The 27,351-nt window shown below is 44.8% G+C and overlaps 1 protein-coding gene across 29 annotated transcripts in view; it reads left to right on the top strand.

The window, feature by feature from the left end:
- The first annotated feature begins 9,258 nt into the window (after positions 1–9,258).
- The window catches only part of Plekha5 (pleckstrin homology domain containing A5), a 164,253-nt gene continuing 146,160 nt past the window's right edge, over positions 9,259–27,351 (top strand). For 4 of the 29 annotated variants that reach the window (XM_087904000.1, XM_087904012.1, XM_087904010.1 and 1 more), the window contains exons 1-3: positions 9,263–9,568; positions 9,691–9,770; positions 11,793–11,850. In XM_087904000.1, coding sequence (XP_087760126.1) covers positions 9,477–9,568; positions 9,691–9,770; positions 11,793–11,850 — 230 coding nt within the window. In that variant the 5' untranslated portion in view covers positions 9,263–9,476. Of the gene's footprint in view, positions 9,569–9,690; positions 9,771–11,792; positions 11,851–27,351 lie in introns of those variants that run through there. The other 25 variants (XM_087904013.1, XM_087904008.1, XM_087904011.1 and 22 more) reach the window with 14 other exon arrangements.

Below are 27,351 nucleotides of genomic sequence, written 5' to 3'. Positions count from 1 at the left end.
TCCAGTTTTCTGAACTTGCTCAATATCATTAACAAACTTAGAATTAAGTATATTTTGTCAATGATAAGTGCTATGACCACTATAGCATTTGAAAATCATTCTTAAATCATGATTCCAATAAATAAATAACTCACTTAAAATGTCTTAGTAAAAAATGCACAGTGTGAATTTTATCCACTGTATAATTGTCACAAAAAGTCGAGCTTAGAATGACATGGCTGGAAACAGAGTGTGCTGGCTCCCTCTGTTGCTCTTCTCTAGATGTCTGCTCACACATTCTGGGAGGACAGTCTCCCATGAGCAAGGCTGTCACCCAGAAGAGCTCCTTGTGGTTCAGCCCTAGTCCTTGCCTGTAACCCCACACGGCTCTGTAGAGAGCAAACCATGAAATGATGAGATTCATATTCTCAGCCCTTTTCATTTTAAACCAGTTCACATTTCCTTTTGTAATTATTCATAGCTTTTTCTCGATTATCTTAGGTCAAACACAAACGTTTCTCAGAATAGAAATTCAACTGATAAGACCCTTCTGAATCCATAAGGGATCAGCTGTAAGAGAAGTGAACCCAAGACAGAAAAACCTGGGGCTGGGGTCTGACTCAGTGGCCGTGCACTTGCCTAGCATGGGTGAGCTCCCGAGTTCAATATCCCCATCCCATCCCTATACTGCAAAAAAAAAATAATGGAAGAGCTTTGTTAGAGGCCTCAACACCCCCTCCATTGCTGTGTGCTGTAATTTCATGATTCATTCAATTGCTAAATATTGTTGAATAGAAACCAGGCACAAGCATTGCCCATGAAAAGGCAAAAGCTGCACTGGCACTGAACTTTTCTTATTTCAAACTTTATGTCACAATTACCTAGAGATAATCTATTTTAGATTATTGCTTATGAAGCTCCACATACAACTGAATTAAACATTGAGTTGGAAATTGAGGAAATTGGTTGAAAAGTGAATGCATATATTTAAAACATGAACATATACAATTTTCTAGAAAACTCAATTGTCATATGGGAAAATTCCAGCTCCAGGGGATCTGATACCCTCTTCCGACCTCCTCAGGCATGTCTGTGGCACACGCACATAAAAATAAATCATTTTTTAAAGTAGTAACATCACCTTTTGGAGATCAAATGTTCAAACACATGACTTTATGGGGACATTAACGTTGTAACCATAACATAGGTCAATTGTCTAAGACACTTTCGCTACAGTGAAACTCGCTAGCACGGACAGCGGGAGAGATGGCAACTATTGTCTCCCAGGACTGTGCATATCTTTAGTGGGTTTTTTTGTTTGTTTGGTTGGTTGGTTTTCTTTTTTCTTTTTTTTTTCTTTTTTGTTTTCTGAGACAGGGTTTCTTTGTAGCTTTGGAACCTGTCCTGGAACTAGCTCTTGTAGACCAGACTGGCCTTGAAGATCCACCTGCCTCTGCCTGTGCTGGAATTAAAGGTGTGCACCACCACCACCCGGCTGTCTTTAGTGGCTTTAAATTTATTTTTCCCCCAGCTTACTAAACCATAGTATTTGAATTTTTTAGGTATTATGTATTATTTTTTTATCAATGTCATTTTTTTCTAGGAAAGAAAGCCTCTGTAGATCTCTCTAGTGAGTTAAGCATGGAACTCTTCCTAGTCTTCAATGTGTCATTCAAAACGGCTACAAATCTTCAGAATTCTTGAAGCCAGGTAGGCAGTGGCATAGAAGCAGCTATTTTCATACACTCCTATGCTGCTCTTGGGCCACTGCCATTTTTTTTTTCTGCATTCTATACGGGATAGTCTATAAAAAGCTAAGAGAGTGCTAAATCCAAGGAAGGATAGCAGTATGACTCATGGCAAGCTGCAGTAACACAAACAGAAATAAATATCAAAGATGAAATGCTTTGCAATACAGGGCACAATGGAAATGCATCCCAGTATCTATTCATTTAACATTTCCTGAATGACAGGGGCTAAGGAGAAATAGAGTGTTTAATTTAGGAAGTTTTAAGAGGAGAAAGGGATGCACATTGCTGTATCAACCAGTAGAGACCGGCATGCAGAAGAACGACGAAAGACTAGGTAGTAAGGTTGTTCCTAAAGGATCACTTTTGTTCTGTTGTTGTTTTTGTTTGTTTGTTTGGTTGGTTTTTTATTTGTTTGTTTTGGTCTGAGGCAAGATAACAATAGAGCAGGCTGAACTTGGACTGTTTGTGTGTGTGTGTGTGTGTGTGTGTGTGTGTGTGTGTATGTGTGTCCAAGGATGACCTTGACCTTTAGAGCCTGTGTCCACCTCTAGGTGTGCCTGTGTGGCACCGAGCCTGGCTTCTGTGATTTGGGAACTGAAGAGATGTGGGACTCGGCTGCATGCTGGAGGAGCATTCTACAAACTGAGCTACATCTCCCAGTTCCAAAGAAACTTATGAAAAAGGAATTTAAAACATCAGTCGGAGAGTGTCAGGCAAACCAGGAAGAGGGACTGAAAAGCACAGACACAGGCTTGAAAAAGTCTGGTTTGTTTGGTAGAACATTCTGTATAGCTAATATATAAACTGGGCAGACCTCAGATTAGGACAGTCCTTAAAATGATAAGCGACTTGTCTTGGGATTTTATTTTTTAAGCCTTTGGTGCCACAAGCCGATTTAAGCAAGAAAGAATCATACTCAGATATTCATTTTAGGAAGATCGTATTGATAGAGGGGACAAGTTGTTGGGGACACGATTTTGAAGTTTCTGATGTGGGAATTTGGTTCGATGCTTGTGTTGGTCACTTAAAGGATGGGAAGTGTATATTTGGAGGAAAAGTGACTAAGATTTAGAATGTTGAGTCTGAAGTATTTAAGAACTATGTCTAAAAGAAATTCTGAGATATGGTTCGTAGGTTACAAGAGAGGTCTAGGGTAGAAATGCAGATTTAGGAATGAATATCAGACATTAGTATATATTAGAATCACCATTTATTTATTTATTTATTTATTTATTTATTTATTTATTTATTTATTTATTTTTGACAGGCAGTTTTGGAGCCTGTCCTGGAACTAGCTCTTGTAGACCAGGCTGACAGGCTGACCTCGAACTCACAGAGATCTACCTGCCTCTATCTCCCAAGTGGTGGGATTCAAGGCGTGCACCACTACAGCCCGGCCCTTCTTTAGTTTTTAAGACAGGCTCTCATACTGAGTCTTTGGCTGTCTCTCCAGTAAGTCCCAGGAATCTGCTGGTTTTGTTCCCAGCTCTGAGATGACATATGTGCCATGCCTGGGTTTCCACGGGAGGATTGAGGATTCAAGCTTGGGGTCTCAGGCTTGTACAGAAAGCACTCCACCCACTGAGCCCTCTCTCTAGCCCTCAGGAATCCACCTTGAAACAGCTTTATGTAACGGCTGCAGATGGACTACAGAACCAGTTTTGAGAACTATTGCCAAGAGAACAGGAGCAGAACTGCAACGGAGTGGTGTTATAAAGCCCAGAAGGGAGGGTTTCCAAAAGTGTGGTGGCCTTGTCAATCTAACAGAAAATCCTGGAAGTACAGAGCTGAGAAAACATACAGCCTGCAGGAGAGACTGTAACCTTGAGCAATGATGTGCTGAGAGGCTCCTCACCTGCAGTGGACACGAGGAAACGGGCACAGGGAATGGAGCGTACCTAAGAAGCAATACCGTGCAGACAGAAGGTGAACTGTAATGTTAGGACTCACGCTAAGCCTCAGTGATACAGTCAACTCCAGTTCACACAAGACCCTGTTTCGAAAGCAACAAACAAAAAGACAATGTGTACTTAAAAAAATTAATAACTGTGTTGGGTCTAAAGAAATAACTCAGTGACTAACAGCTGCTAACTGGCTGCTCTTCCAGAGGACCAAGTTTCTAATTGGAGCTTTGTGGACCAGCACTAAGAAAAAAGTGTTTTGGTTTTTGTTTTGGTGTTTAGAGACAGGGTTTCTCGGCTGTCTTAGAACTTGCTTTGTAGACCAGTCTGGCCTCTGCCTCCCAAGTGCTGGTCTTAAAGGCATGTGCCAACACGTGTGGCAAGAAAAAAAAGTTTTTAATTTGAACAAGTTCAGGGGCTCAGATGTTAGCTCCTTCCAAATATTCTTTGTGATTCTCCTTGTTTGTTTCTGAGACAGGTAGGGTCCTAGGAAGCTGTGGTGGTTTGAGAATGGCCCCCAGAGGCGCGTAGATTTAAGTGCTTAGTCATCAGGGCGTGGCACTATTTGAAAGGATTAGAAGGTGTGGCTTTTGGCTTTGAGGTTTTCAAAAATCCACTGTCAGATCCAGTGTCTCTCTCTTCCGGCTGTCTGTAGACCAGATGTAGAACTCTCCTACCTCTCTAACCGCTTCATCCTGTTTGCCGCTCCCACCCTGCTAACAGACTAAACCTCTGAAACTGTAAGCCAGCCCCAATTAAACACTTTCTCTTATAAGAGTTTTCATGGTCATGGTGTCTTTTCACAACAAAAGAACAGTAAAGGAGACAGTAGCCCAGGCCAGCCTGCATGTGGAGCAGTAACTGAACTTACTGCGCTTACTTGAACTTCTGATCCTTTTGCTTCCAATGCTTAGTTGCTGAAATTAGAGGTCTGCCATCACACACAGGTTTTGAAGATAATCCCCGTCATTCAGGATGTTAAGGAGAGATGATCATTTTCAGTTCAGAGTCAGAGGTACAGAGTTAAGACCCCGACTTAAAAAAACAAAAGTAATGATAGCTCAAACACTGAATTATAACTTTGTGTTGGTGGTGTTGTTGTCAGACAGGGTCTCACTGTATTGTCCCGATGGCCTAGAACTTGCTATGTAGACAAGGCTCTCCTTGAAAGCAGAGACCCTCCTGCCTCGGCTTTCCAGGCGGTTGACTTAAAGGTGCGCACACAACGTTCAGCTTTTTATTTTTCTTTCTTCTAATGGATGTAGGTATTTCATCTGCATGTATGTCAGTGCACCACGTATGTGCCTGGTACCTGAAGAGGGCAGAAAAGGGCACCGGATCCCCCAGGAGCTGAAGTTACAGAGGGTTGTGAGCTGCCATGGGGGTGCAGGGAATGGAACCCAAGTCCTCCAGAACAGCAGCAAGTACTCTTAACTAATGAGCCATCTCTCCAGCATGGCTCCCTCCTCTCCAAGTCTTTAAATCCCTACCACCCAGCAAGACTGCTGGTCCATCATAAGGCAACCTACTATATATGGTTTTTGAATGTGTGAAATAATTTTATCTGTAACTCTCTGTTACAGGGTTCTTTTTATTTTTTTTTTTTAAATGAAACAGGGTCTCCAGTTTCCCTGGTTGCCCTTGAATTCTCTACGTAGCCAAGGATGACCTGAACTTCTGAATTCCCATTCCCCATCTCCCTTGAACACCCGAGTCTCCTGCCTCTTACCCTTCCAGGTGCTGGAATTAAAGGCATGCTCTGCGGCAACCAACTTTTTGGGTGCTGGGGCTTGATCCCACGGTTTCACACATGCTACAAAAGCCACAGAATCAACTGGACAGTAAGCCCATCCCTGACCAGTTGGCTTCTTAGGGAAGAAATCCCTAGTACACTGACTTGCTGATCTTACTGCCTTGCACTGGCTCAGACGTTCAGGCTCCGCCCTTTCTGCCCTGGTTTTCTCTTGGCTACCTAGGTCATATGCTGTGCTCTTCCTCACGGTTCTTCATGTCAGACCCCTCCTGATCCATTCCACCTTGGGACTAACTAGTTCAAGGAACTCTTTACATATTCCTGAGTCTGTGAACCAACAATGTGACAAAATACATATTACCAAATTTTGTTGGTTAACTTTGTAAGGACCAAGGCCTTTTTGTTAGCTGCAGGCGAGTACTCTATCAGTGACCTATAGCTCCCTGGCCCTTGTTAGTAGAGTTTAGTAAATGAAAGTTTCTATGAGTAATAGGTATTTCTTGACAGTAAAATAACTTTTTTTCTCATGAACTCTTTCTTTGCTTTCTAGAATTCACTTTTTAAAAATCCCCTTTAAAAAGGGAAACAGGGGCTAGAGAGATGGTTCGGTGGTTAAGAGCACCTGGGTTAAATTCCCAGCACCCACAAGGCAGCCCACAATGTCTGTAACTCCAGTTTCAGGGCATCTGATACCCTCTTCTGGCTTTCATAGATAGTGCATGCATATATACATACGCGGCAGGCAAAACACTCATACATGTAAAATGGAAATAAATAAATGTTTTTTAAAGGCTTATAAAGGGAAACAAATGGATTTTTTTAAAATTTTATATATTACTTATTTATCGTGTGTGGGGTAGAGCGGCAGTGGGTGTGCCTGCCCCACAGCCCCCATGTGAAGGTCAGGGGATCTGAGGCACAGGTTCTCACCTTCCACCAAGTGGGTGTGAGGCTAGAACCCAGGCCTTCAAGCTGGGCAGCAAGCTCCTTTGCCTGCTGAACCATCCCACGCGAACTGATTGTTTTCTAAGGTGTCACTTTGCTCTCTTTCCTTGCAAACATTTTGGGAAGCAATCGTGGGTTTGGTTTTCTCGTTTTTTGTTTTGCTTTTCTTGTTGTTATATTCTTGTGCTTTGAGCTGAGAGTTCTTTAGATCAAGGACTGTCCTCTTTGAACGGGAAGGGTGGTTTTATTTTTAGTTTATCTCAGTGCTTATTTATTTATTTAGATGTATTTATTTTGGGGAGGTGTGACTGTCGGAGGCCAACCTTGAGTTGGTTCTCTCCTTCCTCGCGGAGGTTCCTGGGCTCTAAGCAGGGCGGGCCATCTCACCAGCCCAGTTCTCAGTACTTTCCAACCTCCCCTTCTTCTGATGTAGTCACACGACGGTTCTTCTCAAAAGACAGACTCACAAAATAAGAAATCAAATAGTCTCACGGGAGGGGACTATGAAGGAAGGCAATAAAAAGCAGACATTGGATATGAGTTTGGTCTGACTCAGTTCTGCAGAGGTGTAAGGTGATAAAAGGGGATATATTATTGGATAATAACTCCATTGAGGGGCTGAGGCGTCAGGAAGAAAATTAAACTACCGATGATCGCAGAGCTGACTCAAGGCTTTGGAGACTCAGTGATAGGAAAAGGCATGACTCCTGCCTCCCGTCAGGGAAGATACACAGACCTCATAAGAAGCATGCTCATAGAAAGGGCAGTTTAGGAAGATTTTTAGAAAAATAAAAATTTTACCCATTAAAGGTGAGAAATTAGAGCGCTCAGCATTTTAATGGATGGAGCTCATATGACCTATTATTTACCCTAATTAAAGCCTGCCTCACTTTGTATATACATCACTAAGTTTTTTATTTGCTGCTTTCCCTAAAGTTGATGACATATTATATAACTATTTTTAAGATTCTTGATTACACAGGGTATGGTGGTGCACACTTTACATCCCAGCATTCTGGAGGCCAGCCTAGTCAAGGCAAGTTCCAGGCCAGCCAGGGCTATACCTCAAGATCCTGTCTCAACAAACAAAAAGCAAAACAAACAACAGATTCCAGATTACCATTTGAGTACTGTGAATGTTTCCTTTTATTTATTTATTTTTCTTCTCTTCCCTCTCTCTACCTCCTCCACCCTGAAGCCGATGATTAAATCTAGACTGTGGTGGCAAGTACTCATAGAGAAGCACATCCTTTACCCTGGGTTGTGATTTTAAAGATACATTAATGGATCTATTTTGCTTTTTGAGGTATACCTTCTGTGAATGCATCTTGCAATATCAAAAGATCCAGAGCTAAAGAGAATCCCAGCACAGTACACAGCCAGCTCACAGACATCTCAGGAGTATGCAATCTTTCGGATCCTGGACCAACTAACACTAGACCCATAAAGTTATTGTGGTATTTAGGGGAGTTTTAAGTTTGTATTGAGAGCAGAATAGAAAGTCAACAGCTCTTGATATTCTTGCTGTTATGCCAGTGACCACGGATGCTAATGTGGGACATTTCCTACTAGCTATTCATTGATTTAAAAAAAAAGTCATATTTTCCAGAGACTGGGCAGGAGATAAGATGTCAAGAAGTAATAAGGAGTGAAGTGAAGGAGCAGAATACAAAGGAACTGAAAAGAGAAAGCATTACAGTGATGATATTTTTTTCCTCTTGTGTATGCAGATGGACAGGAAAATTATAGCAGTAATTGCGGTCTCTATTTCACCAGAGACTTAATGGCCTTGGGGAATCAGGAGGTTGGGGAGGGGAGTGTGATGAAAATGCAGTCTCATTGGGAGCTTTGGCCAAGGGCATCAGCCCTTTCTTTGCCTTACTTTCCTTAAAGGATGAAAAAGGTCATTTGCTTCTTTTCAGTTACTGGGAAGATGAATGAGATAATGCTTCACAAGCACCCAATACTGGTCAGGAAAAAAAAGGTGCTGCGAGAACGCCAAGTTGTACTGTTATTGAACTGTGTCTCCTGTTGGATGAGTCATTCGCTGCAAAGCCATCGAAACAATTCCAAGTGTGATGAAGGATCAGGGGCAGCAAGAAGCAAGGATAGTGCTCTCAACTGTGCAGAGAACTCTTCCTTTGTTCAGAGAACAAGGGGAAGGGGATGCATCTCAAGGCATTAAAAAAAATACTATGAAGCAATGTACATTCCTATGAACGGGCTCTTGCAAGCCTACAGGCAATTCGAATTCAGGCTTTGCCATTTTCTACCATAACCCCGGGCGCAATAACCTTTGTTCCTTTACATCCCCACCCCCACCCCCGTGAAATGGGGACGATCGTAGTTCTAATGGGAATGTTGGGATTTAAATGTCCACCATGCCAAGGACTCCTTAAAGTAAGTTGCTACTGTAATAAATGAGAGATTGAGAGACTAGAAATTCACGTCCATAATTAAGTGCTTATTTTTAAGAAAGGAAGAGGAAAAGGCAAGTTTTTCTAAATTATTATATGACTCAGAAGCCTAGGAAGAAATGGGGAAAAAAAAAACCAACCAAAACTCAAGTCTGAGTCAGTCCCATTTCGAAGGTCAGCGTCCACTCGTGGACCCTTGGATATATGGCACGCCACACACCAGAAAAACCTTTCCTGCAAGCAGATTTCCATTTTAGACCCCGGCGCCTCTCTGAGAAGCCCCGGCTTGGGCAGGAGCTGTGACAAAACAACAGCTCGGGTTCGGAGCCGAGCCCTCGGGGCGCCGGCGGGACCCGACCCCGGAACCTTGGCGCTGGCTGGCGGGCGGGCGGGCGGGGCGCGGGGGAGGGCTCTGGCGGGGGCGCGGCGCGGCTTCGCCCAGCCTCCGAGCGAGCGAGTGAGCGAGCTAGTGTGCGAGCGCAGCGCGGGCCGGCCGGCGGGCGGGCGGCCGCGGAGGATGCCGAGGGGCGGCGACGCGGGCCGGACTCAGCCGGGGCGGCGGGGAGGGCGCCGCCCGAGGGGGTAGGGCGGCTGCGGGGGCGCGCTCGGGCCGAGCCGCGCGCCCTGCGCTCCGTTCGCTGGCTCGCTCGCTCCCTCCCTCGCTCGCTCGCGCCCTCCTTCCGCGGCGGCGGCGGCAGCACAAGGCGGCGGCGGCGGCCGGGGAGCAGACATGGCGGCCGACCTGAACCTGGAGTGGATCTGCTCGCTGCCGCGCTCCTGGACGTACGGGATCACCAGGGGCGGCCGGGTCTTCTTCATCAAGTGAGCGGGCGGGTGGGGGAGGTGGCGCGGGGCGGCTGCGGGGCGGCGGGAGCGAGCGGGCCCGGGGACCCCGTGGGTCGCCCCTCACGCCGCTCAGCGCCTGTCCCTTCTCTCCCCTGCAGCGAGGAGGCCAAGAGCACCACCTGGCTGCACCCGGTCACCGGCGAGGCCGTGGTCACTGGGCACCGGCGGCAGAGCACAGGTAGGGCGAGCCGGGGCTGCGGCTCGGGGCCACCTGGCGGGGGTTGGAGGTGCTTCGGGCTCCGCGCGAGTGAGTCCCGGGGCGCCTTTCTTCTCCGCCTTTTCATCAGCACTTGGAAACGGCGCCCTCTTCATGCGCCCCGGTCCCCATCCCTGCCTCGACGCCCCCCGAGGGCGGTCGACGCCCCTCTCGCCCGAATCGCCCCCGTCTCAGCCCCCGGAACCCTTGAGGGAGTCCTCACCCGCTCCCCCTCGTTGCTCCCGGTACCCCAGCACCCCAGCGGTGAGGTGGTCCTGCATCCTCGCCCCGCTCCCCTGAGAGCTGCCCTCTCCTAAGCGGCTTCCTCCTCCTCCACCTCCTACTTCTCTAGGTGGGACTTGTGGGTAGGTAACTGATGGAGGAGTTAGGGGTGCTGCTGTCCTCCCCCGACCCCCAACTCCCATGACCCAAGCGCCGGTGCGTCTTCTCCTTGCCACCCAAGGAACAGCAGCCGGAGTCAGGACGCTGGAGCGGGCGCTGCAGGCAGTGATTGGGGCTCCAAAGTCCCCGGCAGCGGCAGCCAGGCTCCCCGTACCACCAGCAGGCGGTGGGCGAGCCAAGGCGGTCCCGCGTGGGGGCATTCGGGCCCCAGTTCCGCGGGGAAACGCATCACGGGTTGCTTTGATAGCTTTCTTGAATGCCAAGCGTGAGTTGAGCTGGAGGAGGGCTCGTGGTGTTTTAGTGCTGGTCTGGCTTTCTTTTGTCATTCTTTGTTTACATTCGCCCAACTTGTTTGCCTGAAACGTAAGAGTGTTCCCGTGCTGGCCCGCCTCTACTCCGGGCTGTTGGAAAGGCTTGAGAACAGTTTAGGTCGAAGGTGAGGCCGGTTCCAGCCGCCCTATTAGTACTTTTCTCTCCAACTCTGAGGTTCTGAGAATCTCCTATTAAAGTTGCCAGAAGAGTGAACAAACCTGCCTTTTCTGTCAAACGCTGGAGTTCGGTGAAGTGACTAATAAAGGTCCAAATTTGCAAAGACGTGGAGGAGGAAAGGGAAGGCTGCTGTAGCAAGCGTGATGAGGTTACATTTTTAGGGCATTTCTGACTAATAAACCGTCATGTTTTCTAGTTCCCTATGCAGTCTTTAGCTTCAGCCTGTTTTATACACGTATTGCAGCTTAGATGGATGGCCTCATTGCTTTTCTGGCTATGGACACGTTTATTTCATGGAGGACAATATGGGATTTAAAGTAACTTAACCCACTCGTTTTGTGGCATTAGTTCATGCTTATTTTGGTCATTTGTGACACCAGTGTCTTCGAATTACCCTCACAGATTGAATACCAGTCACGTGCCAGAAGTAGTTTATGCGTTTATCTATATATTTGTTTGAGTTTGCTTTCCTTTGCTTGGTTTTGTGCACACGTCGATGACTTTTCGTTTTGGAGATGGGTTACGATGAACTCCAAACCGCTTGTCATCTTGAGTACCATGAGGCACATTAAGATACAGTCGCTCACCTGAATCATTGCCTAATTATGACTTGAAACTTCACATCTTTTAAGGTCGAGTGTATTGATACACGGTGTGTAAGTGTTCAGCTCTTGCGAATAAGTGCTTGAGTTATTTCATACCAGATGAAAGCCTAGATGGATTTGGTTATGTCACTGGAATACACATTTTTAAATAGACAAAAAATACCTTAAAAAAGCAAAGTGCTCCTGGTTGGGGTTTTTGCCAATCAGTGATGGGTATTTCACCTGGGTTTAGAAGACTTTGATGTTAGGGTCCTTTTTCAACCCTGATCATTAAAGGGAATATCATGTCAGGTCACTTCTAATATTGCTGGGACTTTGCTGATGGCTTTAACTTTGAATTGTCATGTTCTTCCAAATACTGTTATGTTGACTATTGATTTGACCAGTCTAGATTTTGGGTAGACACCTCCTTAAATGAGCGTAGGTAATCATGAAGCTGGGTAAGATGCGCTTAAGCATATTTTACAACCCCACTGAAGTAATACTAATTGAAATGTGTGTTTTTTAGATTTACCCACTGGCTGGGAAGAAGCATATACTTTTGAAGGTGCAAGATACTATATAAAGTGAGTGAATTTTGATTTCTTCCCTTGGTAATTCAAATGTTGAGATGAACCTGAAGTTGGATACTTGTGAGTCTAGATACAATGATTATCTTAAAGTTTGCTTTATTATACAGTGTTAATTGTATCTTTTATATGATTATAAGATTTTGAGGGGGACGGTGGTGGCCCTCTTCATTATCTCATTTGCCTGGGTATTCTTGGATTCTTGGATTGCAAATTAGATTGCTTTGGGCCACATTCTTTTGCTTGGTGTTTCTGAAGGTTTCAGAGGTAGAACATTGTAGCACTTTCTGACATTAGCTGTGTAGTACTTACAGGTTTTGGTTCTTGATTATCTAAGAACGCACACTCTCATGCACCAGAAAGTGTCTGGGTTCTGTTATGGTTCTGAGATGAGTTATGGTTTTGAGATGAGTTCTTCCTGGGTATATTTTGGCCTGAGCGGTTACTAAGTAGCAAAACTAATAGAAAGCTGAGGCACTGACAAAGTAAACAGTAAACCTGGGACACCCTGTGCAAGCTGTGTTGGAGCATCCTTTGTAATTCCTGTTTGGTTTATTTAAAAATGGCCAAGAGATTCTGTGTCTTACAAATACTTGTGTTTGGGTAAAAGGCTTTGAAGAGAGCTTGAGGGGAAAGACGCTGACTAAGCAGTGAGAACCAGTTCCGGTCTCCAGAGCTGGTGGCCATTCACAGTGAAGTCAGTAGTACTCCTCACAAGTGCGGTGCTGGAGATCGGCATTGCAGAGGGAAGATTGCCTTCTCCCAAGGGGAGTGACATGCTTTAAGTTAAAAACTATATGCTAAAAGGGCTTTGCTTCTGTTCGTGTATAAACGTTTTTAGTTAATTTTAAGGAATGAAGTCTTGAAAGAGAATAAACTCAAGATCTGGTAACAATTTTATTAGTTTATTAATAGTAACAGATTCCTAGGTAAAGAAACGTACAGTGGGCCTGGCCAGTTATTTTTACCAAGTGGTATTTTTTTTAAGATCATGCCATTACTTTAGTGATTTTTTTTAAGATTCTGTAGAAGATGCTTTCCGGAAAATGTCAAGGTATATTTATAGGTGCAGCCTCTTTTGAGTGCAGCATCAAGAAAAGGAGAAGTGAGGCGCAGGAGCTGAGGACCTCCGTAAGTGTGGGTCCTCTGGATTCGTTTAGTTTTGACTAAGTTTTTTGTTTGAAGATCAAGCCATAGTTCGTTACATGTCCTAAAAGAAAAAAAAAATGAAGGCTTTATAAAATGAGGCCAGCAAGTGCTTTCCTAGCAATTATTTTCATTTCTGAATTTAAGTGAACTGTTGCCATGGAAAGAAATATTTTCTCTTTAGATATAGTACTGGTGCTGTAAATAGAGGCAAGACATTTTGTTTGTTTACTTTTGCTTTTTTTTTTTTGAGACAGAGTCTAGCTCTGTTCCTCTGGGTAGACTGGAGCTCATGGAGGTCTTCCTGCCTCAGCCTCCCGAGTACCAGGACTAAAGGTAGATGCCATCGTACTTGTCATAAAAACAGCTTTTTAGTTTTTTCATTTATTCGACACATTTTAGTTTACTGTACATTAAGCCTAACTGATCTGAGAATAGACTTTAATGTCAGAAATATTTTAATTTCAGTGAATGAGGATGTTCTTGGATGCTTGGAATTTTTTGTAGTTCAAAATATTGCATAGGTTCAATGTATATGCCTTGATTCAGAACTAAACTATTAGACTGTCTTATTTTACTAGCTAGCCATTTTGATGATATTTTCTTTCATTTTGAATTAGAATTTTATTTGAGTACTATGCCACAGTTACCTTCTTAGGAAAATCAGGACAATATTAGAAAGCTATAAATAAAAGCCATCCTGAAACTGGTGGACTTTAGTCGTGTGATATTGAAAGATAGCCGGTAATTGCGTCTAAAAGTAGCCGTTGTTCCTATGCTAAGAGCAGTTCATTCAAAACTGGGCTCGTCTTAGAAATCCATCACACACTGAACTTCTTCCAAGATGTTGGCCGTTCACAAATAGATGCTGTGCTGGATGTCGGTGTATGGCTTCACATCTAGCTATTCCTGAAGATCCGATTCCTTTATTTTTAGCTACGTCTCTACGATCAGCTATAATTTCTTAGAAACTTGTGACATACTAGATCATCCCATATTGGGGATGCTTCCTCCTTCTGATGGTGAAGACCAGATCTCACGTTAATGGTGGAAACAGCCAGAAGTGCTGTGTCTCTTTGTTTCTAGCCATGGGGGCAGTTCTGGCACTTAACCTTCTGCAGCTGAGGATCTTCCAAGGAATAAAGTGTTCAATGTTCATGGATATCTTTTCATCTGTTGTTTCTTGAAGAAGGGGAGTTATCGATCAAAGGAAAGGAGGAGGGGATAGGAGAATGAGCAGACTCCTAGGGGAGATCGACCCTGGCCTCTGACTCCTGATCCTCTTGTGGGAGGTGCCCTTTGTCAGTGGGGATCTGCACTACTTGAATGCTTGGGGGTGGGGTGCGGAGCTGGAAAGCCTTCCTCTTCTGAGGACAGCGCTGGTGTCTGCTCACAATCGCAGGGTACTGGGAAGAACTTTCTCTTTGGATGATTTTGGTATTGACAGGTGGAGTGGGTGAGTTTTAGAAGCTGGTGCATGAGTTTGGCCTTTAAAAAAATTTTGGAGGTCAGTCTTCTGAACTTTAAATTAGACTAGCTGGAGAAAACAACCTCTGAAGTTGTTCACTCAGTGGATATATTTCTTTAAATTTCCTTCTACTTCAGTGCAAACCGACAGTGCCAGGGAGCAGGGGACGGCAGAGACCGGGAAAGCCGGGCAGCATCCTAGCTGGCTGCGCTGTGGCCTCCATGCGTACGCGCCAGTGTGGAATGCCAGGGTACGCTGACTTTCTGGGGCTGGGTCTGTGCTCCCGTTTCCTCCTACAATGCTTGTAAACATGTCTCCCCTGCACAGCTTCAAGGATAAACAGTTGTCGTGTCAATGAAGGAGCAGAGTGAAAGTTATATGCATCTAAACAGGGCCACCAGTTTACTTTGTATGCTTTAAAAATGGGCTCTTTAACATAAGTTTACAGTTTGATTTATAAAAAAAGATTCCTAATATAGAAAGAAGTATATTTATTTTATATTCACTTGTTTAAAAATGATAATTTATGAAAATTCCGCAAGATAAATATTAATTATATGCTGTGACTTTTCTGATCTTCAGTGTACTCTAAGCCAGCCTTCAAATTGCGTATCTGTGTTTCTCTTTCTCTTTTACACACAGACTTACAGCGTTTGAGTATCTTCCATATTGCTTTCTAAACCTTAATTAATAAATGATGTGATTTATCTTCAGGGAAAAGGATAAGAATTATTGTAACTAGATTTGTAACTTAAAGTAGAGCTTATATATTCCATATCCTTGCCCCAAATCAAACTTGAGTCCATAAAGTACAGACAATAATCTTACATACTTGAATGTTATTAGGCTTCCTGCTTAGGCCTTACAGAGATTGCTTAATGACTCCTCAATGACAGGTCACTGTAGCTTAAAGTGAGGTGTGCCACTGACTGTTCTTTGTGCTCCAAAGCTCTGTGGTCGTTAAGTTCGGGTGCAAAGCGAATCCCGACGCAGCACTCTGACGGCAGAGACGCTGCTGGCTCCTTCCAGGTCACCAGGCAGGGAGGAGCGGACACATGCACCCTTGCACTACTTACACACTAGGCCGTGCATGCAGATTCTGCAGGTAGCTTCTCATACTGCTTTTTTCCTTAAATAGAAATTTTTGAAATTATTTTAGATATGCAAATAGAACAATGTATGATTTGGGATAATGAGGTTTCATTTCCATAACCTCAATAGACTCTAAAAATGTGGTGAGAATTCCCAAATACCTGCAGTGATGGAGTTTCTGGTATGAGATAGTCATTTAAACTTTGAATGCCAGGGAAGAAAATAGGAAGGTAGGGAACGGTACGTAGCCATCATAAGAACATTAGAATTTATCGACTGTATTTGATATTTACAATTGTTTTGTAGCTATTGTTAGGCACTATAGCTGTTTTAACCAGATTAAAACTAAAATTTTGAAAAAGTGTCTCAGACTGTAGTGCAGGCTAGCGTAGAATTTGCAGTGTGCGGCCCGGGATGGCCTGGGATTCAAGGTGATGCTCCTGCCTTAGCCTCCTGTGTGCTGGGATTGCGAGAGTGGTTATGACCGGCTGTTTGTCAGCAGTAGGTAGTGCTCGCCTTCCTCCTGTTTGCCAGAGGAGCTCAGACTGTAATGTGAAGCCCCGTCGGTACATCGAGCCCCCATTCCAGTCCGTTAGGTGCCACACAGCTGTTAACCCTAGTGGAGTTTGTAACACATTGAACATATGCCATGCATTAAAATGGGGAAATGTATAAGGGAAACTTTTAAAATTTTTTTTAAACTTTTTAAAATATATGCTTACATATGTATGTAAATTATAGAGTGAATCTATATATCAGCAATTTCTTTTAAATTTTTATTAGATTTATTTTTTACTATATGTGGATGACTGTTTTGCCTCGTTTAAGAATGTGTTTGTTCCCTGTGCATGGCCCGATTTCCCCCAAGGTCAGAAGAGGGGATCAGCACTCCTCTGGGGCTGAGTTACAGTGGTTGTGGGTTGTCATATACGTGCTGGGAATCTGGAAGAACGACTGAGCAGCCAATCTCCTTGTTACTTTTTTTTGTGATTTCTGTTTCTCGTGGGTTTTGTTTGTTTTTAAACTGACTCCCAAAGAGGCTACAAAGATCTCTCTTGTATAGGCCATGAAGCTTCATTTTTAGTCACTAGTATTCAGATCAAGGTCTGTGGGCCAAAATGTCAGACAGCGCGGAGGAGAGATGGCTCAGTGGTTAAGAGCACTGGCTACTCTTCCAGGAAACCGAGGTTCAGTTCCCAGCAACCGCATGGCAGCTCACAACCATCTGTAACTGCAGTCCCAGGACATCTGATGCCGCCTTCTAGCCTGTGGGTGCACAGACTCACGTGTAGGCAAGGAACAAGGCAGCTGAAGGAGGCTCTACACCTTGTGATTCTAAGTTGGTTACTTGGAACAAAAGGTATTATTTCATTACTAGTGTTGTGGTTAGGTTATAACGCAGCCCTCAAAGACCTTGTTTAACCTACAAAACCTGTTGACTGCTTTTAACAGGGTCTTATGACTGGTGCCTCCTGTGTGTTCACTTCGGGGTGCCTCACCATTTCATTTCATCCTCTGTTCAGGGGCCTGAGCCCACCTGCCATCTCTGGATCTCAGGAGCAAAAGGGAGAACCAGACATTGAAAACAAAACAGATAATGCAGTTTTAAAACGGCATCTTCATGAAGGCAAAGTACAGTTGACTATGACGGATTCGGAAAGTTTACTCCAAATAACTTAACCTTTTGTAGCTCTGTTACCAGCATTTTCAGGTGCAGTTCAGCTTCTTGGTGGATTACGTGATTATATTGCCCTTCTTTTTAGCCTCAGGCCCTCTACTCAAGACCAGGCCTGCTCTTTAGTCTCTGGATAAAGCTTAATGCCTGAGGGCCAGTCAGCTTCTGAGAAAGTGGCATCCATGATGCTCATGTCAAGTCTTTAAGGATTTCTCTTCACTGTTGCTTCATTTTGCTTACCATTACTTTCAGTTGTCCTTGTTGTTGTGTGTGTATGTGCGCACTGGAGGTTCAGAGAACTTGGTGGAGTCAGCTCTCGCGTTACCTTTCTGTGGGTTACAGGTCTTGGACTCAGGTTGTCAAGCTTGCGTCTTCCGGCTGAGCCATCTTACCTGCTCACCCTTGAGATCTACATGTCTGAAGTGGTCCCCCCCCCGCCCCCAAGTTGGTGCTTGTTTGGGGTCACAGAGCTAACTAGACTAAAAGTGCCGGGAAGACTGGCGACAGGTCTGATGTAAACAGCCTAGTGAGGACCTCTGCACCGTGTCTATCTGACGCGTGTAGGTTGGGCTCAGGGGTGAGAGTGTGCGAGTGTCGGTTGGAGTTTGTCGGTTGACAGCCACAGTCATCCGTTGGTGTCAGGAGAATTCTCGGGAGGAAGAGGTGCATTCGCTGGGCTGCTCTGGAGCTGCGAGGAGGTAAAAGGGCCGGAGCTGGGTAGACGTGCGGATGAGCTAGCATCAGATGTGGCGATGATCTAAATGATGGGCCCTGACCTGCCTGATGGATGGACGACACGCTCTCCGGCAGGAGGACAGCTGGCTGAGTTCGTGCTGCCGGGAGATGCGGCTGCTCCCAGGGTTGGCCAGGCAGGACTTTGTTTTCCTGGGCTTTCTATTTCAGTTGTCACTCAGACAGCTTTATTTCATCAAGCCAAAGTTTCTAGGGAGGCTTTAATCTAAGCAGCCCTGGATTAGACAGGGCAAACCTGGAATCAGGCGAGACTGGTTTGTTGCTCTAATCTCGACGTTGATTGCTTGAACCAAGTCTGTGACAGAGGGAGTGGGAAGGAAGGAGGCCATTGATCAAAGATATTAAAGGGAAGTTGACGGGCCTTCAGAATCTTGCTGAGCAAGGCGGTTGACAGAGGAAGAGGTCAGAAACAAGTGGCCGCAAGAATGATGGTACCCTTGGAACAAGGGAATATTACGTGGGTGTAGGGAGGGGAGCCCTGGGTGGATACACTAATGACGGTTTGGTTTTTGAGTTGTTGGGAGAGCACAGTACTATTTTAAGTGCCTGAAATCTGGCCTTTACAAAGGCCTTTCCCCTGTCCATCAGCTACAATCAGACCCAGACTTTCTCACCCAAACCCCAGGCCCCAGGGTTTCTCCACGTAACCCGCCCTGCTGTCCTGGAACTCTCTTCGTTAACCAGGCTGTCCTTGAACTCAAGAGACCCACCTGCCTCTAGGCTGGCACTACCATGCCCCAGCTAAGAATTTCGTATTCATTTATCCTGTTATTCAACAAATACTGGGGCTGACTGTCATGGTTTATACTTGTAATTCTAGCACCGGAAGCAGAAGGTCACCACAGGTTCGAAGTCAGCCTAATCTACACAAGATCCTAAAAACCAAAAATGCTTCCCTAATAAATGCAGAGTTGGGAGGTGGAAGAACAGGACCTGGGGCAACGCTTTATACCCTCAAAGCTTGCCACCAGTGACCATTACTGCGGGCAAGTTCCTTGTCTTAAAGGTTCCTGGCCGTCCCTGAACAGCGCCACCTGCTGGGCACTAGAGCCTCAACTACATGCCCACTAGGGACCTGTCTCATTGAAACCGCCATATGGCTGTATTAAATTACCGTGTTAAATAGCATTAATGTGGGGCTGGAGAGATGTGCTCAGCAGTTCAAGAGCACATACTGCTCTTCTGGAGGATGTGTGTTCGATTCCCAGCACCCACTTCTCTCCTCAGAAGATATTTGAACACACATGTTCATGTACATGCACTCAGGCACACACATGTGCAATGTGCTCATACTCAGGTATACATATACAGATAAAAAAATTTAATTTTTTTTTATAAATTAGTATCATTTAAAAGTATGTTAGACTGAAAAAACCCACTTGTTTAATACCGTTTTTCCTCGCTCCAGACAGGGGTAGTTATCATGGAAAGTCATCTCGCTCACTGCTGTTTGCAGCCCCTATCTTTTCCGTTCTCACAGTGTGTCATTAATATTGGTTGATGGCACGAATGACTGCTCATAGCGCTATATTTAATTACACGCTATTCATAAAGCTTGTCATTTAGGGTTTTGTGAAATTTTAGTGTTCTATCCTTATGCTTACCCAAGTTTGGTTTGTGTGATTCTGCTCAGGCTGTGGGAAGGGGACAGGAACCTGTTCAGAGAGCTGATGTATAACCTGCTCCACAGAAAGCCAAAATGATACAGGGGCCCGCGAGGACTCTTGGGAGAAACCCAACACCAGAACTTGCCCTCGGCCGCCCCGTTTCTGTTAAAAGTGCTCACAGTTGAAGTCTGAGCAGAGCCACTGCGGTTTCAGGAAGTCAAGGCACCGGTGGGGTCTGTACTGTGTGAGGCGATAAATAAAGCAAATGCAGGTCAGACCTTGAAATTTGGGGAACAGTGCGCCCAGGAGAAGCCCGAGGGACATAGAAAGTGGTCCTCGTGGGCTGTGGATGACGGATATTTCCAGGTCCCTTAGGACATTGAGACTTACACCCTGAAGTGGCCAGTACGTTCAGAAACCCCCCGATGAATTCCGTGTGGTCTTAGCACTTTGTAAGCAGACTTGGTGTCCGAGTTGTGGGTGACTGTTGGGTGACTGTCCCCTGTGACGGGCAGTGAGCGGTGTGAAATGAGCTGAGAGCAGATGGCAGGGAAAGCTTTTCATCCCCAGAGCCATTTGCCCAGCACCACAGGGCACGGTTTATTGTGCCTTCTCCGTTACCTAGTCAGGGCTTCTTGAATTTGTTAGTGACCGAAGCCGGGATAAAAGCTGCGAGTAAGGAGACTTCACATCAACTTCAGCAGTGACCCAGCGGACCTAGGGTCCTCTTCGCCTGCCTTTCTTGGCTGCTGAAGTCTTCTCTCAACCAAACCAGAGAGTGTTTGCCTGTTTTCCTAAACTACAGCCTTTTGCTTTCAGCCCTAAAGGTTAGGGTTCCTTCATAGTCAAAAATAAATAAATAAATAAATAAATAAATAAATAAATCCATAGCCTGGCCTCTGGCCTCTGGGAGTCACATGTTCATTCCTGGGCTGCATGCTTGTCCACCAGTCTCCATCACCTCTTTATTTTTCCCTGTGTTTGGGTTTGTACCCATGAATGCAAGTGCTTGCAGAGGCCAGAAGAGGGCGCTGGATCCCTGGGAGCTGGAGTTGCAGGGTGTTGCCCGGAACTGAGCTCAGGTCTTCTACAAGAAGTGGTACATGGTCTTAACCTGTGAGCCACCTCTCCATCACTTCCATTGCCTCCTCTTAGCTGGCGCTGAGGTGCTGACGTTGGCAAGCCTCCTAGACTTGCTGTTCGGAAGGAAGGCCTAATTCACCAGGAGGAGTTGGAGCTCAGAAGGCTAAACAAAGTGTCAGAGGTCGCCCTCTCTTCCCAGGAGAGAGGAGAGGTGGAGAAAGTGCTGCCTTCTGAAGAAAGAGTAGAAGCTGATCCTAGACCAACAGGAAGTCTCCCTGTGCGTTTGTGGTGGACCGGGGTTTCCCCATGACTTTTGAAGACACTCACCACTTAAAATGTAATTTCAAAGAGTACGAATTCTTGAAAAATTCTACCAGCTCTCCCTTGCTGTTTCCACGTGTGTGTGTGATGTGTCAGCCCTTCTGAATGGCTAAAATAGACATTATTCTTTAAATAGTCACGGTCCGGAGAAAGAGGGGTGTGTGTGTAAGAACTAATCTCTGAGATAAAAATATGGCTCTACTCTTTATTCAGTGAATTAATCCCAACGGCTTTTTCTGAAGTACATTTAAGATGTTATTTAATAAGAATTTTACTAATTAAATATTTAGAATAAAGCTATTGAACCTAAAATTTAAAATGTAGTAAAAACAACAGTAGCATAAGATCTTAAAAAGAAAGAATTCCTTGCTGGGAATATAAATATAAATAAACGACATAAAGTACCGTGTTACATTTAGATCAAATATTTTTCTCTTAAATATTCCTCACACAGTGCAGGTATATTCTAATAATGGTTTTTATTGTAGAAATTCGAGGTATATATCATCTTTTGATTGCATAGTGAGGTGGTTACTATAAATATGCAAATTATATATAATCTTGCAGATACTTATGTGGAAAAACTGTGCGTCTCTTCTCCCAGCGGATCTCTAGTAGATAATGCAATATCAATTGCAGCCTTTCAGCATCTGGACTTTGACATAACAGCCTCGCTCATAGCTGTCCTTTAACCTGTACTGTCCCTGTCCGCTTTGGTCTTGTGTATTTGACCTTTCCCGTTTCTTCTCTTTTCAAGCTTCCACATGTAAATGGAATCATGCACCATTTTTTCAGTGTATGACTTATTCCACTTAGCATCCTTGTGGAGGTTCGGAGGACCAGAAGCCCATGTGTTTAAATACTTGGTCCCCAGTTGGTGAAACTGTTTGGGAAGAATTAGGAGGAGTGTCAGTGGGAACAGGCTATGGGGTTTCAAAAGACTTCCTGGTGTCTTTCTCTGTTTTGTGGTTGTGTCTCAAGATGTGAACTCTCAGCGACTGCTCCAGCACCATGCCTGCCTGCCTGCCTGCTGCCATGCTCTCCGCCATGCTGGTCGTGGACTTGAAATTCTGAACCCCAAATAAACTCTTCTGTAGTAAAAGTAGCTAAGACTGTCCTCCAGCTTCATCCATTTGTTGCAAATGCATTGGCATAATTTTCAGTGTCTGCTTGAACCTCGTCTGTGGCTTGCCTGCTCCATATGTATCTCCCAAGTTCTTCATTGGTTGAATTTCAGTGGTTAATGTTATATATGTATTTGCATTTTTGTGTTAAGGCTACTTGACTTGGCTTAGAAGAGGCTCTCAAAGTATTTTGGTTTGTAAGTATTCTGTGAGTACCCTTGTATGTATATTTATCATAATTATCTACATGTGTTACTGTTAGTCTGTGTTTTCATGTGCTAGTTAAGGCTGATTTTTCTTACCTTGCTGAGATGTGAAAGTGTGTAATCATATGCACTCTCATGAGCACCCACTTAGGAACTCATGAGTTGAGTGTCCAGCATGGGCTGAGTCCTTTCCCGGCCTCTTCCATTTGCTAAGAAGCTGTCTGAGCTGGTGGACATTGGCCACTGCAGGGAAGTGTGAAGAGACGGTTGCATTAATACAGTTGAGGATGGTGTATTGCACATTTAGTGGCATATATATTTGGTTTTTACAATGTGAGTTTCTGTTTAAGAAAACCTATGATTTGGGGAAAAGACATCAATTTAGTTAGTAAATGCCCAGATCATTAAACTAAGAGCTTTATTTTACTTTATTTTATTTTGCTCCTTAAGGAGCAAAGTAGCTATTATTTGTGTCTGAAGCTAGAAGGTGGGTTCTGCTTGGATGTTCCCCGAGTGAAGAGCTGGAGGCATTGCAGTGAACTATGTAGCATGTGAAACAGAAGGGGGAGCAAACTGAAGTGGTGTAGATGCACACCCAAAGATGATAGGCAGGGTAACTCTGAATGACGGTGTCGCTGACATTTGAAAAAGATAGTTGTTTTTTAAATGAATGAGTTTAACAGAATAAATTACGAGTAGAGGAGGTCAGTAGAAGAGACAGAATAAAGGAATAAAATCCCTTATCATTCATAAAGTAAATAAAAGTTGGGATTGCAGCTGTATAGATCTTTGGGCGTGACACATTTAGATGTATTAGCACACACCCTGCAAAGATGCTGAGAATCGTGTGCTTTGTGCAGACTCCGCTGGTTGGCACAGGCAGAGCCCGTGACCAGAGACAGCTTGAGTGGGCGGGGACTTGAAAGCTATGGGTCATAGGCCACGTAGGGTCACATTCCTTCTGAACCTCCTCCTCTCTCCCTCTGTTGTATTCATAGGACAGCTCCACCACCCCCCACCCAGAGTGGGAAGCAGGTCAGGCCTGGTCTTCCCAGGCCCTGAACCTCAGATGCTTTCCCAGATGAGTGGGGAGCACGGTCCCCTTAGTGTCCGCTTTCAGTTAATCACTTAGCCCTGGGGGAAGGCTGGAGTTGGTGCTTCAAGTAAATGGAAAGCCTTTGTGAATTTCTAATAGTGCTGCCCAGAGAACACAGAAATATCCGAAAGGATGATCGCAAAGGGGCAAAGAACCTGCGATTATGTGGGAGCCCTGGTCCTTTTGGCCTCACAGGCCACCTGCTGACCTGGGCTTTACAGCATCAGGCCAGCCCCCCCTCCAGCCACTGTCATGAGTGAGGGTGAGCTTTGTTAAAGCAGATCCACAAAGACACTCTGAGCTTGGCGGTAGCTGTGTGGAGAAGTAAAATCTGGCAGGGTTCTGATTCCTTTCTTAGTAGAACGGTTTCTGGCTGATTTCTGTAGTGTCGTAGAAGGAGATGTGCATTAAGTGTTTCAGTCACTGATTTCGGTTTCTCAAAAGTGTTAATGGGTAAAAGCCATAAGCTAGCAGGGAAGACTATACAGAAAGAGTTTGCCCCGAGCTATTGCTGTATCACAAACCAGGGGAAAACTCAGAAGCTGGACACAGAGGCATGCAGATCTCTCTGAGTTCGAGACCTGCCTGGTCTGTCTACATAGCCAGGTCCAGACCAGTGAAGGCTACATAGACTGTGTTTCAGGAGGAGAGAAAACAAAGCGTGACTACTGTGTGTAGTGCTGCATACATCTTTGGGGTGTGCAGCCCACACTTCTAGTCTATCCTGGGCCTGTTCCTCTCTGATGAGGTCTCAGGTGGAAGCTATTCTGGTGTGGCTGCTTCTGGACAGCTGTCTTTAGCCTCTTATTTCCAGTTTTGTTTTCTGTGGTTTTATTTACATCTGTGGTCTACTGTATCATGAAAATATCAAATGCAAAATACCAAAAATACAGTTCCTACATTTTGAATGGTTTGGTGTTTCTGAGTAGTGTGATGACATCCTGTTCTGCCCTGTCCAGGATACGAATCCTCTTTGCATACTGAATTCATGCTGTGTATGTTACCTTCTTGCTAGTCAATTAACAATGTCTTCATTGTAAGATCGCCTGTTGTGGTGACAGTGATTGTATTTAAGTAACTCCCTTTCCGCAGACTCACACTAAATTATGTCTACCTCATTCTTTTGATTTCATGTCTTCATCATCAGAAGGGTAACTGAAGCAAGCCAAGATATTTTGGGGGAGTGAGACCACATAGCTTTAATTTCACATAGCTTTAATAAATATATTTTAATAGATTATCATAGGTGTGCACATGTCAACACATGCACACATGAAAACACACAGTATGCATAGGGGATCTCCCAGAGATCCCCACTGGGAGGTCTTTGGACTATATGTCTTCTATGGAGAATGGGTCCTGCTGTGTCCAGGACTTTGGGAATGGCTTAGCTTGTTTTCAGGTAGTCTCTTCCCTCTAGCAGGCCAGGCCAGCCTCTCAATATCATAATGAGAGGCATAGGGGCTGGAGACATGGCTAATCGGTTAAGAGCATTGATTGCTTTTGATGAGCCAGGTTCAGTCCCTAGCAACCACATGGTGACTCACAGCCGTAACTCCAGCCGAGGGCATCCGACATGCTCTGCTGGTCTCCATGGGTACCAGGCATTCATGTGGTGCACCAAAACATGCAGACAAAACACCTAGACACAAAAAAGAGAAAAGGCATTCAAATAAATGAGCACACGCACAGGACTCTTGAAGCCTAGGTTTAGTACTGGGGTAGTATGACCTCTGACCTCTGGCACTTCTCAGCCAGTGAAAGTCTAGTTATTCAGTTCAGCTCCTGTCGGCCAACTCAGATTCTGGGTATGGGCTGAAGTAGATTGCATCTTTTTGTGAGAGCAGATACATGCCACAAAACTAGAGATTCAAAGAGAAAGGAAAAAAATGGAACACTTCAAATCCCAAAGCATGTACTGAAAAATACCGCTTACCCTGCCCCCATCTCAAATACGGGATGAAACTGGATACCGGACTCACTGCTGCTGATGTCCCTTTGAGGTCCAGAGTGGGCCTCGGCGGTTCTTCTGGGCCTGGAGGAACTGCTTGAGTTTCGGGTGTTTGGAGACCAGGTTCTGGATGAGCTCAGAGCTCTGCCCACTCCTAGTGCAGTGTGGGGACCAGGCCCTTGTCGTGTTCGCCCGTTTTATTTCCTGTAAGCGTGCTTCCTCGGAGTCAGGTTTTGTTCACTCTTTCTTGCTTATTTGTCTGGTTACGTGAGCTTTCCAAGAGTGGAGATATCCCTTGGTCCTGGTCACCACTAAATTCTCAAACCTTAGAGTTGTACTTTTCTCTCCTGATGGGATTTGTATTATATACTCTTTGGGATTAACATGAAAACAACTTGTTAAAATACCACATGTAAACCCCATGTCTTTCGTATCTGTAGAAACTTATTTGGGTATTTATTACTTACAGGGGAAGATGTGGGAGCTCAGAGAAAATGGATAGTTGAATCCACAAAAGTTACCACAAATAAAAGTAGGCCGTCTGGAGAATGTGGAGAAGGACAGATTTGTCCACAGACTTCAGACTTCAAAGGCGGGGTGGGGAGTGAAAAGAAATGGAATGGATTGGAGTAGAAATTCTCCTGAGAAGCCGCACAGGGAGTGGGTGTAGTTAAGGATGCCTACTGCAGGGTGGGGTGGGGGTGTGATGTGGTATGGTCACTGAGTTGTGGTTCTTAGGCGCCAGTTATGGGTGTGACAGGGTCCTGAAGAAGAGGGCATGCAGGGGTAGCAGGAGAAGAGGTGCAGGGGTAGCAGGGCTTGGGGGTGAAAACATTATCATGAACCCTTGAAGACTGTACAGTAGTCCTCAGAGAACAGCACGGAGAGCTCAGATGCTGAGGCCATGTCCTCACATGTCCTCACAGGCTGAGGAGACGGCCATGGAGGAGTGTGGTAGTGAGTGGAACTCCCTGGCTGCTTTCCTTAGAGGCCAGGCTGGAGAACGGGTCAAAGGAAGGACAAATGAGGAAAACGGTGGAGATGGTGATGGCATGGATTCTTAGAGAAAGGATTCCCCGAGGCTAGAGTCTCATTTGTTAAAAGGTGGTATTGTTCCAGCAATCCCGAATTTGCCTGCTCCCAGTGGGTGTTTAGGAAGATACATGTGAGCTAACATACTAAATACATGCAGCCTTCTACACTGTTCCAGTGGATCGCAAAGTCTGCACGTGATTAAGTCCCTTTTAAACAGTGTGATATTTACCTGCAACACGCACACACCTTTCTGTATACTTGAAATAATCTTGAGATTGCCTAAATACCTAATGGTTTGGAATCGTGCATTAGTAGCCCCCCCATAATGATTAAGGGATAATGACAAGAGAAACTGTATGTGTTCAGTACAGACATAGCCACCGTAGGCCTCATGGTGTAGTGTATGAATAGGACTTGAGGAATACCACTCAAACAAGTGCTGGTGAGAGCAAGCATCCGTCGGGTGGTGGTAGCTGTGGGTGTGGGTGTGTGTGGGGGGTCTCATCTCTTCCCTTGGATGAACTCGGCTTCTTTTGCTCACTGTGGCAACCCCAGAGCATCGTTTTAGATGCCTTCTCTTTTCCCATGATGCTTTCTGTCCACTGCCATTCAGCTGTAGGTGTGAAATACAAACATAAAGGACTGACAGTCAATTCATTAAGATCTTTCATGTTTTCTCTGTGGGTTTTTTTTTGTAATAACTTTTTTAAAACTAGAAATGGCATTTTCTAAATGTGAACTATTTAAAGATGTCCAACATTAATAATATGTACAAATACTGAAGGATAATTTAATTTATATAATGCTAGTTATTAAGTGAATTAAATCTAAAATCTAAGGATCATGATTTTATGTTTATATTTCTTATTCTTTTGTTAGTTTCTTGCATCTGTGTTAACAGTGGACATCTTCAGTGTAAATATTGAATCTCTTGTCTTGCT

The sequence above is a fragment of the Myodes glareolus genome, chromosome 3 (genome assembly GCF_982192425.1).
Source record: "Myodes glareolus chromosome 3, mMyoGla1.1, whole genome shotgun sequence".
NCBI lineage: Eukaryota > Metazoa > Chordata > Mammalia > Rodentia > Cricetidae > Myodes > Myodes glareolus.
Note: the sequence above shows the minus strand (reverse complement) of the source record. Positions and strands in the feature narration are given on the sequence as shown.